The 16,504-nt window shown below is 38.7% G+C and overlaps 1 protein-coding gene across 2 annotated transcripts in view; it reads left to right on the plus strand.

Annotated features, from left to right (window-relative positions):
* The window catches only part of ITGA8 (integrin subunit alpha 8), a 166,962-nt gene that overhangs the window by 36,751 nt on the left and 113,707 nt on the right, over nucleotides 1-16,504 (plus strand). The window contains exons 7-11 of one of the 2 annotated variants that reach the window (XM_044762060.2): nucleotides 1,427-1,552; nucleotides 2,762-2,806; nucleotides 7,898-7,941; nucleotides 9,598-9,654; nucleotides 12,543-12,595. In XM_044762060.2, the coding sequence (XP_044617995.1) occupies nucleotides 1,427-1,552; nucleotides 2,762-2,806; nucleotides 7,898-7,941; nucleotides 9,598-9,654; nucleotides 12,543-12,595 (325 nt within the window). The remainder of the gene's footprint in view (nucleotides 1-1,426; nucleotides 1,553-2,761; nucleotides 2,807-7,897; nucleotides 7,942-9,597; nucleotides 9,655-12,542; nucleotides 12,596-16,504) is intronic. The other variant, XM_044762061.2, reaches the window with a different exon arrangement.

A 16,504-nucleotide genomic window follows, 5' to 3' on the forward strand; every position in this document is an offset into this window, starting at 1 on the left:
TTTAAAAAGATCATCTTCTAATTCATTTGATTAATTTCCCATAATTCTTTCCTTTCCTAAAATTGAAAAATGTCTGATACAGATGATTTGCTGAAAATTAGCCATATCAAGGGAATATAGAGGCATTTGTCTGAGATAGATAATTTAAAATTTTGTCCAGTCTTAAGATTATAATGCTTATAGAAGCAGCCAAAGGAAACCAGCAAAGGTGGTGTGTATGCGGGAGGAAGGAAAGAAGATTCAGGTCTAACTCAGAGAAAATTGACAAATTCCACAGATGTCATTTAGGAATTCGTGTGTAAATAACCATTGTCTTAATATAAGACCAGTCATTTCAGGCACCATCACTGGGAAATATCTGTGACCTGGTTTGACGCTTTTGTCCCTTTTGGACTTCAAACAGATTGTGGGAATTATGTGTGAATTCCAAAAGAATAATTGGGCTTTAAAATTAATATTAAATATTAATCTCCTGAAAGCATTCCTCCAGTTTTCTCCCAGAGAACATGAGATCACACTTTTTCCTTAGAGGTCCCTAATAAGTACTGGAATGCATAAAAATTGTAGCAGGAAATTGCTGGCCATCTTTTGGATTCTTGTCCATTCCAATGCAATCATATTTTAAGACTTCTGATAGTGACTTTATTTGGGAAAGATTAGCCAGAGTTCTTACCACAACCATGTTGGTGGCCGTGGTTTTCTCTTTTTGCTAAAATTCTGGATCTCACTGGACCTCACTACTTTCCATTGTCTTAATTTTATGCTCTATGTATACATTTTTAGCATAACAAGCAAATGGCTCAAAGATTATGTAACTCCTTCCTTTAACATAGCTGACTGATATGTTTCACAATCTATTAATTAAGCGATTTAGATTTAATACATCTGTATTTTGTGAGAACACAAGAAGTCTTATTAGAATACTAAAGGAAACCTTGGTTGTAATGCCAAATACCTTAATAGCAAAACCACATGACTCCAGAGAATGCACTCAAACTCTTTGGGCCTCAGTTTCCCCACCTGTAAGAAGCTATATTTTGGCTAGATGATCTCAAAGCCAGATGATGTTTGTTTCTTCTAGCTAGAATGTTCTAGAATAAAAATTTAATCACCTAAATCTTGCCTATAGATGTCTTCACTCTTAGATGTTTTTATCATTTGGAGGTAACGGGAGAGTGTATTGTGAAGACATGAAATTATGTGGTTCGTCTTTGGTCCTCCTATTAGAATGGAAAGCTCTACCTAGCTATAACCAACTTTTTTACCTTGCAGCTTTAGTGGCAGGCAGAAAAATTCCTCATCGAAAATGGAAGTAATTCCATGATTATTTTCAGGAAGTATGTGTTGTTCAGACGTTGTGTGTCTGCCGAGGGAGGGCCTGCCTCTTGTGTTCATTCGGTTAATGTATGAATTTGTTTGAACACAGGTCAGGTGATCACTGCCAGTATTGCTGATATCATTGCCAATTACTCATTCAAGGATATTCTAAGGAAATTGGCTCGAGAAAAACAGACAGAAGTGGCTCCAGCCTCCTACGATGATAGTTACCTTGGTGAGATCCATGCTCGAGACATTTGTGGTTGCTCAAAAGATAACGTATTAAATGTAGATGCAAATTCTATTCTTCATGTACTCCTATTATTTGGCATCTTATTCAAATTTTCTTTTCTTATTAGCTGAGAGTGGACTCTTAATTTTCTTTTCTTTACCTTTGATTCAGTCATAGTATATAACTTACATGATCTGAGAGCTATTTTATAGGCTCGAAACTGTCTCTTGCACATAAAATATTTTGCTAGTAGTAGATATATATGTTAATGGAGCTGCCTAATACTACAGGGGCAGCATGATAGAGGCCCTTTCTGGTTTTCAGAGCAGCAGGAAGAAGCTTTCCAGTTGCTAGAATGTTCTCGAATTTTGTTATTTGCAAACTACACAATGTTACCTCACTGCTATCATTTCCCACCTTTGGTATCCTATTGGCATTTTGATTACTTGATGAATTATAAAAAAAGAAAATTCTGGTTATGTTTTGTCACCTCACCTCACTTTAAAGCTAAGGGAAATTTGTGGAAGACTGTCATTAAAGAAATTAGGAAATAGGCTTTGTTGGTGATCAGAAATAGCAAAACCTGAGCACAAAAGATACCTTTCAGAGTATCATGTCTGATATCAGATCATGATGTCTGATCATGAATCAACGACTCTTAAAATGCAGTAGCCACCGTTTACACTTTAAGGTGAGTTATGAAGCATTCCTGCTTTAAAAGGGACCTCAGGGGGCCAGCCCTGTGGCCTAGTGGTTAAGTTCAATGCACTCCGCTTTAGTGGCCAGGGTTTGGTTCCTGGGTATGGACCTATACCACAAGTTGGCAGCCATGCTGTGGCAGCAATCCACATATTAAAAAAATATGGAGGAGGATTGGCACAGATGTTAGCTCAGGGCAAATCTTCCTCGGCAAAAAAAAAAAAAAACAAACAAAAACGGGGGGACCTCAGAATCTGATTGTGTTGCCATGCTCAGAAATAGCAGATCTATTATGCTTGCAGGATTTAGTATAAAAGTGTTCATATTGGTCTGATTAATTTTTTCCTTTATAGAACCATAAACTTTTATGTTACAGTATTTTTCAAGATTTCTCAACAGTATTTGTCAAGGTTTTTGCCAAATACTATGGTGATTCTTTCATTTTTCTGGATATATAGCTTATTTGTAAAGCCTTCAAATACTTGATTAGTTTGTTTCTTTTCTTTAAAACAGGATATTCAGTTGCTGCTGGCGAGTTCACTGCAGACTCTCAGCAAGGTGAGAGAAATTATCGAATTTAAGTCATTTATAAAGCTTGGGGAAGGGTAAAATGACCGAAAAGTCCTTTTACAAATATAATTTTCTTTGCTACACAAAATAGATATCAAAGGAATCTCAGAATGTATATGATAATATTTGGTAGAAAAAACGCACTTTGGCATGGATTTTTATTTTTAAGTCTTAAGGAGTTTCATAAGCATGAATAGCAATCTTCATGAAATTTCGTTAAGCAATAAAAAAATTAGTCCAATAGTACCGTGTTATGAATGAAAAAAATACAGACAATTAAATGACTTAGCCGAAAGCCATGCTGTTAGTGACAGATCAAATTTGAGAAGTCGAAATCCCTCATCTTTAATTTCTGGGATCTCATATTGGACGTTTCCAAGCTGAATCCCCGCCTGACTCCAACCCAGCATCCCCACGTGGTTTCCTTTTTCCCTTTGGACGCCCCCAAACCCAAAATAACAGAACCAGCTAATCCCTATTCTCATGTGTGCCCTCCCCTTCTGTCTTGACGGTTTCAGGCCTCTGATTCTGCATCCGCTATCCACTCTCATCATTCAGTGGCCAAATGCTACTTTTTCTTTTGAGCCCCATTTCAAATGCCATCTCCTCCAGAAATCCTTCTTTAGCTTCCTTCTGTAAACTTCTATATCATCTCATTTTTCTCTCTCCAAAAGCATGTATCATTCATTCATTCATCAGTGACTTTTCTGAGCATCCACTACGCGCCAGGCTATGTGCAGAATGTTGAGCACACAGAGGTGAATAAATGGTCCTTAATCTCAGAGTTTACAGACTAGAGGGGCTGACAGACATTAAGCAATGAATACAAAATACCTGATTAAAAGTTGTAGTAAGTGCTAGAATAAAGTTCTAGGCATAGAACTAATCCCATGCATGAGGACTCTACCCTTATGACCTAATCACCTCCCAGAGGCCCCACCTGCTAATACCATCATGTTGGGGGTTAGATTTCAACATATGAATTTTGGGGAGAACACAAACATTCAGTCCATAGTAATACCAATCATATACAAGACAATAAATGATAGCTTTTTCTTTACTAGTAATATTTATTGAATGGCTCAATCATCAGTCAATATTTGCCATTTTCCGTCTTGTTCCATATGAACATTACTTTCCACTAATGTATTTTAACTAATTCACAAAAAATTGAGAGTAAATGAAATATGGCCATCTCCAGGAATCATCACAGTTCTTTTAATGGTTTCATGTTGACAAGACATACAAAACAGAAATTTGTAGAGAATAAAACATTCTTTATGCAGTTAGGTAGAGGTTGAAAACAAGAGGGTTTTTTTCTTTTAAAAAAATTGTTTTTTAAATACAAGCTAATTCTTAAAGGTCCTCTCTTTCCATAAATTTTTTTTCAAAATATTAAAAGGGAATCTATTGTGGTGGTTAAAATCTTGGCTGTTGGAACTAGACTACATAGGTTTCAACTCCACTTTTTCCACTTACTAGCTCTGTGACCTAGTTACCTAACATCTCACTGTCTTCATTTCTTTATTCCTAAAAGAGGAATGATGATGATGATGATGATGATGATGATGATAATATCATCTACATCATGGGATTCTTGTGAAGATTCAACAAGTTATTCCTATATATTCCTGAAACAGTATAATGCCTGATACACAATATGTACAATTTAAATATTAGCTGTAATAAGAAAGAACCCTTGGGTTAGGGCCATCAGAGATAAAATTGAATAATTAGTACCTTAAAAAAGTCAAATCTTACATTCATTCAGTGATTTAATAAAGGAAACTGTAAAATGTGCCAAATGATTTTTAAACATGGCTTCAGGGCTCTAGTTGGAAAGCTCACCAGAAGAGCATTTAGTTCTGACTGAAGGAAATTAACTATGATGCATGACAGCACGTCATAAGGAAAGGTGGTAGAAAATCATAGTGATTTTCCATCAGATCTCAGAAATATCTAGAAATTGGGTCCAAGTTTTGAATCATTTGTGGATATCTAAAGTAAAGGCACTATCAGACATCATGATCTATTCATCAGACCACACACCAAGACCAAACTGCCTGTGTTCACTATTTACTTAACTAGACTAGAAGGAGTGGGAATTTATCAAAACCAGGAAGCAACGACATGTCATCTAGATGAGAGCTCTGTAATATGGAATCCTTGGACTCTGGGTGCTATGTGGATGGATTTCATGGGATTTGAACCCCTAGAAATTATATGCCAGGTTTTGTAAGCATGTGAATTTTCTGGTGAGAGCATCCATAACTTTTATCGACTTTTCAAATGTGTTCATGACTCAAAAAAGATTAAGGTCTTCTCTTCTCCTTTTAGAGTCAGATATGGTGAGCTAAAATCCAAGAAAGGAATCTGGCCCTAACCAATTCTGGGAGAGTCATTTGATGTGGTGGAAAGAATATTGACTTGCTGCCAGTTCTTGAGTTCCACTACTCCCCAACTATGTACAGTGACCGAACCTTTCTGAGCTTCAGTTTCCCTACATATCAAAAAGGGGCATGAATGCCTACTTTTGAGGGGTTAAATGAGAGAACTATTATAAAGCACATGGCACACTGTCCAGTGGGTAGAAGACATTCAACAAATGTTAGCCTCCTTTCTGCTTCTTGCTAGTGGGGTTGACGTCCAAGCCATATATTTTGAGGCCAGGGATCTAAAATTTCCTGAACATATTATTGATATTGAGAGACCTCTGAAGGTTTTGCCATGCGTTATTGGAATGGATCTAAGCAAAGTCTCTTATTTTTCCTCCCAACAGAATATTTTTGTACTTGAGTGACGGTTCTCCTAGCTTGCCTTAAACTCCAAGCAATTTAACTGTCTTGATTGTTTTTAAATAACTATGAACATTTTTAATCAACGTTACATCTAATAACTCCCTAGTGTTGTGGCCATATGAGGTTTCAGACTCCAAAGTTACTGAATGTGATGAGTTTTTTTTTAACAAAATTCTGAATGTTTGTGGGATGCGAGAAGTAGTAGTTGCCAAGTATCTCAAATGAGATGATCCCCTTAATCTTTCCTGGTTGACAAGCCTGATCCTGAAATCAGTCAACTCCATTATATGTGACTGTGGTCTGTTTTTAGGCGCCAGGAGAATTTGATTCATACTAAATACAGATTATTGAAAACTGAGTAGTATCCTACCAGTTCAGATAGCTTTCCTGGAAATCTGTTCAGATGGCTTAGTTTTTCTGAACCTCGTTTTATGCTTCAAAAACATGCTTTACTTTCCCTCCTGCTGCTATAGGTGAACTCTCCATGTTTCTGTCTAAAGATAACCCCTCCACTTTGAGATACCATCCCCTCTTGTGACTCAGAGATAGGACTCTAGGAATTCTTGATCCTTGATCTCACGTCATCAATTTTTCCCTTTCATTTTTTTCCCACATTATTTCTCTCATCTTAAAAAACATCTCTCATCCCGCCTCCCCCTCTGTCTACCACCTGTATTTCTCGCTTCAAAAGTGCTGTCACTCTTTTCTGCCTGTATCTCTATTGCCAGTTCCTTGACCTCCCTTCTCTTAAACTCATTGTTGTTAAACTGGACCTCTACTGCTCTGTTGAAACTGCTGTTGTCAAGCAAACCGGTGGCCTCCATGCAGCTCATCTTCCTAGACTGTCAGGAGCCCTTGACAGAGTTGATGGCTCCCCCCTCATTTCTTTACTTGACTTCTCAGACGCTGGCAGCCCCATCTCCATCTCTTTTATTGATTCCTTTTAATTTCCCTTACCTCATTGAAGTGTTCCAGGGTTAAATACTTGGACTCTTTCTCGACTCTTTGAGTTCTCTCTTGATAATCCCACTTTCTTCAATCTTTGCTCAAGTGTCACCTTCTTGCTAAGTCCTTCCTTGCTACCCTACTAAACTACAAGTCCTTCCCTATCCCAACTCCAGCACTCTCAGTACCATTTTACTGCTTATTTTTCTCCACTGTGCTCATTCTCTTCTAATATACTGTTTAGTTGACTCTATTTTTTAAGTAGATCACCTCTTCCAACTAGAGTATAAACGCCATGAGAGGAGGGAGTTTTCTCTGTTTTGTTCACCGCTGTATCCTATGGTTGCCTATAAGTATTTGTTGATCGAATGAGTGAATTTATGACTGTAAAGTCCAGCATCTAACCCCAAATGAATCTTCTCTAATTATTAATGCCAAGAGCATGAGCACCCAGCTCTACTAGAGCACAGAAGCCCAGATAGAGTTCATGCTAGAATTTGTGTGATACCCTTAGGGGCAGGATTGGGGGAAGGGCAATTTGAATGGAAGGAGACTCTCTTTCAAGTTCTTCTTTAAATTAAGCTACATTTTTAACTTTAATGAATGTCAAAGCTTAGTTTAGATTTATGAAAATGAAAGCTGGAAAAATCTTTGATAATCAGTGATTCCAACTCCTACCTATTGCAAATGACTGGAAGAACTTAAGTTCAATGACTCCATCCCTGATCCGTGGCAGACCCAAGGACTAAAACCACTGATTTCTGAATCTAAAGCCTGATCGTTGTGTGTTGGAATATGCTTCCAGCTTCCCCCAGAGTTGCTTCCTCTTCTGTGTTATTGAAGCTTCCTTCCCGGGGCACCCTGGGCTGCCAGGTTGCCTCCTAATTCTGCTGCCAACAGACAGTTCCAGGGGTCATACTTATATCATTTACGATATGTGGTTTCTCCTTAGGTAACCAAAATTGTTTTAACATGTTACTGTGACAGGAGCTGTTACTTTTTACATTAGTACAAAAGATGTCACGACAGTGAAAGCTGGAGAAATCGGAGTAAAACCTACAAATCACACGCGGACCTGAGAACCCAGGCTTATGTTCTAGAGGCAGAAACACATGGAGACTGGTGATGGAGGCTAGTGAATCTCAAAGGACGACTTTTGGTCTTCTGTTTTCTATTGTCTGTAGCAAAAACAAAGCCAGCACAAAAGCATGATTTCAAACTGCCAGCTCTCTACACAATGGTTATTCATTCAAAAAGCACTATCTTTAACTGATTTATTGTATAACTTTAAAGTATGTAAGCAATTCCCCTTCTAAATGACTATTTTTATCACCAGAATTGGTTGCTGGAGTTCCAAGAGGAGCGCAGAATTTTGGATATGTGAGTACTATGAATGCACGATAGGATATTTTCTTATATATGCAAAGAAATGTGTTTTTTTCATACAACTTTTAAATCTTTTAAAATGTCCTTTAATAGTGAGCCCCTACTGATCCATGCTTGTTTGCTTTCTAAAAAGGAGCCTAGATTTTTTTCTGATCTATGTGCAGAATCAGCTACATGATTTGGGGGACCCAGTGCAAAATGTAAATGCAGGGCCCCTTGCCCAAAATTATTAAGAATTTGAGGACAGTGATAGCTGGGCATGAAATCAAGGGTGAGGTTCATCTGAGCATGGGGTCCTGTGTGGCTACACAGGTCACACACCCATGAAGCCAGCCCTGTCCTTGTGCATAATCCAGGAATAATTGCAGAGGATCCCATTGTTGACATGATCAGTGTTTTAATATGACTCGTATGGTAAAAATAATAAAACCAATTGTAATTTCATTACTGTATTAGTTTCCTAGGGCCACCATAGCAAGTGAACACAAACTGGGTGGCATAAAACAAAATAAATTTATTTTCTTACAGTTCAAGAGGCCAGAAATCTGAAATCAAGGTGTCGGCAGGGTCGCACTCCCTCCAGTGCACCTGGGGGACAATTCTTCTTGCCTCTTCCAGCTTCATGTGGCCCCTGCCATTCCTTGGAGTGGCAGCATAGTGCCAATCTCTGCCTCGGTCTTCATATGGCCTTCTTCCATCTGTATCTATGTGTGTCCTCTTCTTTTCCTATCAGGACACCAGTTGTTGGATATGGAACCCACCTAAATCCAGGATAACTTTATCTCAAGATCCTTAGCTTATTTCATCTGCAAAGACCCTGTTTCCAGATAAGGTCACCTTCTGAAATTCTGGGTAGACATGAATTTTGGAGGGATAATGTTCCAATCCATTATAACTAGTTACCCCCAAAATAGGAAAAGAAAATAAGTAGACCTTATGAAAAGAAAAACTTAGATTTTAAATAATGTTTATTCCTTTTAAAGTCTTGTAGACTTGGAATATTTGTAGATTTGGGGTTGGCTGAATAGAATTAAAAGGAATATTTTTGCTATATGGATGACATTTTAAAATTTCCTATGTTTTTTGCAGAGAGCCATAATCATACGCACATAAATGAATTTAGATAAAAATCCTGATTAGATCAATTGACTGATCATCAGATTAATTGCTCTCAACATTCTTGAATTCAAATTTTATTTCTCCACTTCAAATGAATAAACATACCATAAACAAAAAGTTCAATCGGATTTTGTTGAGATCATTCTTATGGACTTACATTTTTGTTTTACATGTAGCTAATCATTTATCACTCTTCACAAAAATTTTTTTTTTTTTTTTTAAAGATTTTATTTTTTCATTTTTCTCCCCAAGGCCCCCCGGTACATAGTTGTGCATTCTTCGTTGTGGGTTCTTCTAGTTGTGGCATGTGGGACGCTGCCTCAGCATGGTCTGACGAGCAGTGCCATGTCCGCACCCAGGATTCGAACCAACGAAACACTGGGCCGCCTGCAGCGGAGCACACGAACTTAACCACTCGGCCACGGGGCCAGCCCCTTCACAAAAATTTTTAAATGATACAAATTGTCATTTAAATAAATGTTCTCCAATTCTATGTCAATGATGTAACCTGTCTAATTTCTGTGATTTCAGGTTTCAATCATCAACTCCACAGATATGACCTTCATTCAGAATTTCACTGGTGAACAGGTAAAGACATTCTAATATCAAATAATGAATGTTACTCTATATTAATATTGTGATATTAATTTTTTAACATTTATATAATTTATTTGTTCATAAATAAATATTATTTATTAAATAACATAACCGTGCATCAGGCAGACAAGATCCCAGCGCTCATGCAGCTGTGCGGGGAGGCAGTTGAGGAGTTGACAGTTAAATAACAAGCAAATAAATGCCCATGATAATTTCAGATTGTGACAAGTGACATGCAGGCAGAATATGCTCCTTGAAAGCTAAAATGCCACTAACTGCTGGGATCTGAGAGCAATCCTGTTCTATTTTGGCCCTGTATGTAGTGTGCCTGCTGGTGTTTTCTAGATACCCGCCTTCCCTCTGAGAAGACACAGGCTTCTCATAGGTCCCACTGTATTGGTCGGAGTCAGTGGGCCTGGACTCTGCCTCCCTTCCTCACTGTGGCTGGAGCCCTCCCCTGATCTCAACATTATATGGAGGTTGACAAGCTATCTGGTTCTGGTCCCCTCCTCCCGGGGCCTAGATATTGCTCCTCACCCACTTTCACTGGCTGAGGTCTCATTATGAATGGGTCAGTTGCCTGAAAACAGGCTGCTGTCATCCTGATCTAACATAGCCGGAGGTCACACTTCATCCTCCACCCTGGGTTTTCCTGGGTATTGTGACCTGTTGAAATTTGCCACATTTCTGTAAACAGTGAATGTGGTATTGCCGTCTAAGGGAGCCACTCGTGAGTTGAATTAGTTTCTCTGGGCAACCAATTTTCTCTCCTAACCACCAACCCAGGTTACTGAGCTTCTAGAAAGCCTCACATTTGAATCTGGCCAGGCTACATCTTGGCCTTCAGAATCATAGTTTAAGATCCTGAAGTGCTCGACTCTTAGCTAGAGATACAACTTTGGAATAACATATTTACCAAGCAATTTTGATTAATCGAGTTTTTTAATGAATGCAGAGCATTTTTGACATTTTCCTCCCAAAATTTGGGGCTTTAGTCTCCCCATTACTCGGCAATCTTCACCAAAGGATTTAACAACATCTCTCATGATAATCTTATGGCAAATATGGAGAAATAGGCTGCAATGATAAGGAAGTTGGATGGATTTATCAATTTTGAACAACTCTTTCCAAGCAGTGATAATTAATGGTCTAATGAAAATCTGGCAAGACTTCTCCTTTGTCCAGGTCTGTTTTACATTTTTTGTCATTAGAAGCTCTTCACACATTGTTAAATTTGGCCTCTCTATAACTTCTCATCCTCAATAGCACCTAGTTCTGCAATGTTGAACCTCGGAACTTAATGCATAAATGATGAAATTTCTCTGCGTGAAGGCCACACACCACACCAAGAATAAGAATGTCACTGTATATATTTGGAATAGACAAAAGAGGTTGGAGAACTGAGTTGTTGAGTTATTGCACAACGTAGTTAACTCATGCATTCACTTCCTCTGCAAAGAGTATTTGGCATCTGGCACCTATGTCCTAGTCTGTTTGGGTTGCTATAACTAAAATACCATAGATGGGTGACTAAAACAACAAACATTTATTTCTCACAGTTCTAAAGTCTGGGAAATCCAAGATCAAGGCTTAAGCAGATTCAATGTCTGGTGAGAGCCCACTTCCTGGTTCATCCTGGTTGACAGCTATTTCACTGTGTCCTTACATGGTGGAAGGGACAAGGGAGCAATCTGGGGTCTCTTTTATAAAGGCACTAATCACATTCGTGAGGGCTCCACCCTCATGACCTAATCATCCCCCAAAGGCCCCGCCTCCTAATAACATCACATTGGGGATTAGGTTTCAACGTATGAATTGGAGAGGGAGGAACAGAAACATTCAATCCGTAGCAATAGTATGTTTGAAATCGAGAAAAGAGGTGGGAGAATTAAATTATTGCCCTTGTTAACTTATATATTCATTCCCTCTGCAAAGAGTATCTAGTACCTGGCACCTACTTTGAGCCAGACACTGGTCAGGCAGTGCAGATGGAAAAGTGAACAACACAGACCAAAGTGTCTGCCTTCTATGGAGCACACTTTCTAGAGGATTGTAGGCCGATTCAATTAGTAGATGATGGGAGGCCAAGTCAGCTAAAGCATTGGATGGCAGAATATGGAAACAAAAAATCTTGGCACGCGGAAACTATGAGCCAAATCTGAAAAGATTATAAATCTTGAAAACATAGGTTGAAAAACAAAAACTTAAGAGCTAAAATGTGGGGAGATTAAGGCACACTAGTTATACCCAGAAAGACTTAGGAAGTCTAGTTGACGATAAATTCAATGTGAATTGTTAATGAGACACAGTTTCCCCCCCAAATTAAAACAATTTTTATGCTTCAGTAATATACAGAACCCAAAGCAGGGAGTTTATATCCTACTTACTACTCTTCTCCTGTCAGTGTGCTCACGGGGTATCATCTTTTCTTTGATACCGCATGTGGTACCTCTAAGGAAGAGGGACCAGGATGGTGAACTAGCTGAAAATATTTCATATGAGATTCATATAGATATGGAATTAGATTTCTACTGTGAGGTTCACAATTGCAGAACCAGGTAGGATTAAGGACTAGAAATTACAGAATAGCCAGTTTTAGCAAAGAACTTTCTAATAATTGTGTCCACAGATTGAATGGGCTGATTGTTGAACATCTCCAGAGGATATCCAAGCAGATGTCAGGGGTCTTAAGGGAGAAATTATGCACCAGGTCAGGGGTTGGACTAAATGACACCAAGACTCTGTCCATGTCCAAGAGTCCATGAATTTAAATGCAAAAATGTGCTGCAGTGACATTTATCTTTCAGGGAAAACTGAAAGATGACTAAAAAATGATTTTTTGAACACAAAATATGTCGTCTTATGGTTTCCCTTTGCAGATGGCATCTTATTTTGGGTATACGGTTGCAGTATCAGATGTTAACAATGATGGGTAAGTTTATAAGAACTTCCTCCTCACCCTGTATTATATTCATCCATAAAGATGTTATATTTTTAACTTCACGAAATACATCCTTCCTACTTCCTCAACAGGATAGAGGCTCTCTTGTTTTAACTATTTTTGGTTCAGGGCAAGAAGCTACATCTACTAAAGAATTATCTGTCATCCTGTTTTATATCTTTACTGGAATTTTCTGCATCTGCCACTTCAAGAAAAAGACGTTTACTTAGTTTTATCTTTATTTTTCAATTTATGAATTGAATAGTTCTTGGCCATTCAAAATCTGTTGCCGTTGAAGAATTTTCTCCCCTGTCTCTCTTCACCCCATGCTATGTGATATATTCATAAAACATTTGGACGGCAGTAAATATGTTTTCTCCTGACATTGCTTTAACCAACATAGTAGTAACACCCACGGAGAAGATGAAATAATAATGTTATTTTTTCAGCTTATGGCAGTAAATTACAAGTGAGCTTGGATCAAACAGCATGATAAGTTATGGTTATGTTTAAGTCATTACTTCAAAAATAAATTAGTATTAAACATCTCTTTGATTCACTAAAAGCACCTGACAGATATAACTAAGAAAACCAATAAAATTGAGATGAACTGATTACCCCTCCAATAAATATTGTTAGACCACCTACTATGTACCAGGTGTTGTTCTTGGTGCCCAGAATATAGTGACGAAGAAAGCAGAATAGGTCTCTGCTCTCGAGGAGCTCACATTTTTGTAGAAAACAAATATCTGAAGAATCCTGACAATGATCCAGGATTGGGCTAAGCACTTTAGCTACATCATTGACAGGCATTAGCTGTGACCTTCGCATAGCTAGAAATGTACTTTATATATTATGTGGTGGCATGTGATTGGAGATAAACTTGGTAACTTGTGAACCTTTTGGAAAATATCTTTTTATTATTCTTTCCTTCCACGGATACTTCTTAAGCATCTACTGTAAACTAGCACTGTCTAGGTGCTGGGATATAGCAGAGAACAATATAGAAATCTCCACCCTCATAAAGGTTATACTAGAGTTGAGGGGTAGGAGCTACAGACAAAAAATAAGTCAGTCAAGTCAAGAGTATGTTAGATGGTGATGAGCACTGTGTAGGGAAAAAAAATAGAAGAGCTGAAGGCAAACAAGATGTCCTGCCGTGGGTAAATGTATAAGTATACTGTGGGACATGCAGACACTGAGATATTATTCAGTGCTAAAAAGAAATGAGCTATCAAGCTGTGAAAAACTTAGAGAAAACTTAAATGCATATTGCTAAGTGGAAGAAGCCAGTCTGAAAAGCCCACATACTGTATGATTCCAACTATATGATATTCTGGAAAGGGCAAAAATATGGAGAAGGTGGTTGCCAGGGGTCAGTGGGGAAAGGAGGGATGAATAGGCAGAGTACAGAGGATTTTCAGGTCAGTGAAAGTACTCTGTGTGATACCACAGTGGTGAATCCCAGTCATTATACAGGTGTCCAAATTCATAGACTGTACAGCACCGAGAGTGAACCCTAATGTAAACTACGGACTTTGGGTGATTATGATGTGTCAATATGGGTTCATCGATTATGACAAATGTACCACTCTGGTGAGGGATGTGGACAGTGGGGGAGGCTGGGCACATGGGGGTAGAGGGGAGTTTTTGGGAACTCTCTATACTTTCTGCTCAATTTTACTTTTAACCTAAAACTGCTCTAAAAAAAAGCCTATTAATTAAATTTGCAAAAACAAAACCAGAAGGGGGATAGGGACGATGGGGAGGGATGCAATTTTAAATCAGGTAGACAGGAAAGGCCTCGGTGTTAAGGTTATGATTGGGGAAAGATCTAGTGGAGGTAAGGGAGCAAGTCACCGCGGTATGTGAGGAAGAGCATTCAAATTCCCGGAGGCGGCAGCTGCTGGCATATTCAAGGAACATGCGAGAGGCTTGGAGAGGTAAAATTGGGGCACAGAATCATGATGGTTTGTGAGCTCCTGCCTTTACTTCAACCTGCTTTACACAGTGCCACACAGATTCTGCCATGGATAGAATGTTCCAAGAAGGATGCATCATCTTATGAGCCACTGGAGGATTCTAAGCCAGGGAGTAGGCTGCTCTGACTTTGGTTCTAGCAGGCGTGCTCTGTCTGTTGGGTCTCCATGGCCATGAGGCCTCCTGGGATCCCGTTGCCACAACCAGCTGAGGCAGGACAGCGGCTTGGACCAGAGCAATAGGAGTGGCAAGAAGCAGAAGTGGTTACACTCTGGATATATTTTGAAAGTATAGTCAAATTGCAATCTTATCCTGGAAGCAGATAATTTAAAATTAAATTGCTTTAATCTTCAGCTGTCTGGGTTATGAAAGAAAAGTAACAACTAGGATCACCATTCACAATTTCCAACCTGGATGTATTTGTCATCAAAGCCTTTTAGCAATTTAGAAAGAAAATGGCTAAAGAAGAACTTGAGTCCAAAATATGGCATGTTGTCCAGATTTAGGAAGCCCATTCTCTAGTGAAAACAAAAAATCCCACAGTGGCCTTTGTGATACACATAGACACAAGTCTCTCAAAAATGGCGACACAATTAGCACAAGGGTTTCCCCCCTGGGAGCCAGGCAGCATTTGATAAGGCACAGATTAACTCAACGTGTTCCCTTCCGTAGTTCACTCTGTTTTGAATCCTTTCACCTCTCCCCCAGTTTCACAGTGTGTGCCCTGCAGCGCACTGTCTCGCATTCACTCTAGTCTATAGCAAAGTTTTGTGACAATGTTTATAGTACGTTTTTTGCCAGTTAAGAACAAAATAGAAAACTTGTGAGAAAAGGACATCGTTGGTTTCCTGCTGATCAAAACAACATGGTAGTCACAAACATGGGAATTTTCTGGTGATGATTTGTTCTTTCTTGATGTTCTTAAAAATTGCTATGCATGCTATTTCTTTTTTCTTAGGCAGTATATGCTGAATTCTTTAGACTGCATTGAAAAATGCATCCATTATCTTAATATTGCCATTCTTAGAGATAAAGTACCTGTAGATTCTTAGTCTGCATGTAATTTGCTGTTTTTCATTACTGAGGTGCTATGTAAATTCAAGGTCTTATTATCAATGAGTATGTTATGAAGTCATTGAGAACCTTTCATCCCAACTGAAGATAGACAACTCACATAAAGTCTGTGATTATAATAATGAAGATATAATCTCCTATTGACTTTGCAGCACCTGTGTGTCTAGAACAATCACTTGATACTGTTGGCTTTCAAATAGACACAAACAAGGAAAGCATGGCATTTTGTGTTTCCTGCATTATCTTTGATCCCAGGATGGGGGCCTGAAATCACTAATAACAGTGACAACTGGTGTCCTCACCTCCCTGGATTGGTGCTCATCCTCAGGGATGGTACAAAACAACCCATCAGGGCAGAGACACAAACCTTTAGTCCCTCAGAATCTTAGCAGAAGAAGAAAAGAAAGACAGTAAATCATATGTGTGTCAGTGATTTTTCCTGAGCTCCTGTGACGGCTCCATGTTAGGCGCCATGTGGGCTCGTTTTGAGAAAGAGTGCTTTTGTCATTCTCAATTTCTGACAAGATTTCTAGCAGACATCCTAAGGCTGCGTGGGATTTTGCTCTAAACACAAATGATTATCTCAAAGTTTTCCTGAATGTTATATATCTGGTCTGCCGAGTGTCTTAGCCGTTCCAAATGCATAAATCTCTATTCTCCACTGAAACTATTGTAGGACCTAATATTGCTATTAAGCAACAAAATTTTATCATGCATGATTAGCAGACAATGTTTTTTACCTCTCGAAGAGCTTCCATGTGTAATACGTCTAATAACACAGGACAATCCATACTACAATCCGGTGAAGCTATCTAAAATTCATCATGAGGAAACTGAGGCGCAGAA

Source organism: Equus asinus, chromosome 29 (assembly GCF_041296235.1).
Source record: "Equus asinus isolate D_3611 breed Donkey chromosome 29, EquAss-T2T_v2, whole genome shotgun sequence".
Lineage (NCBI taxonomy): Eukaryota > Metazoa > Chordata > Mammalia > Perissodactyla > Equidae > Equus > Equus asinus.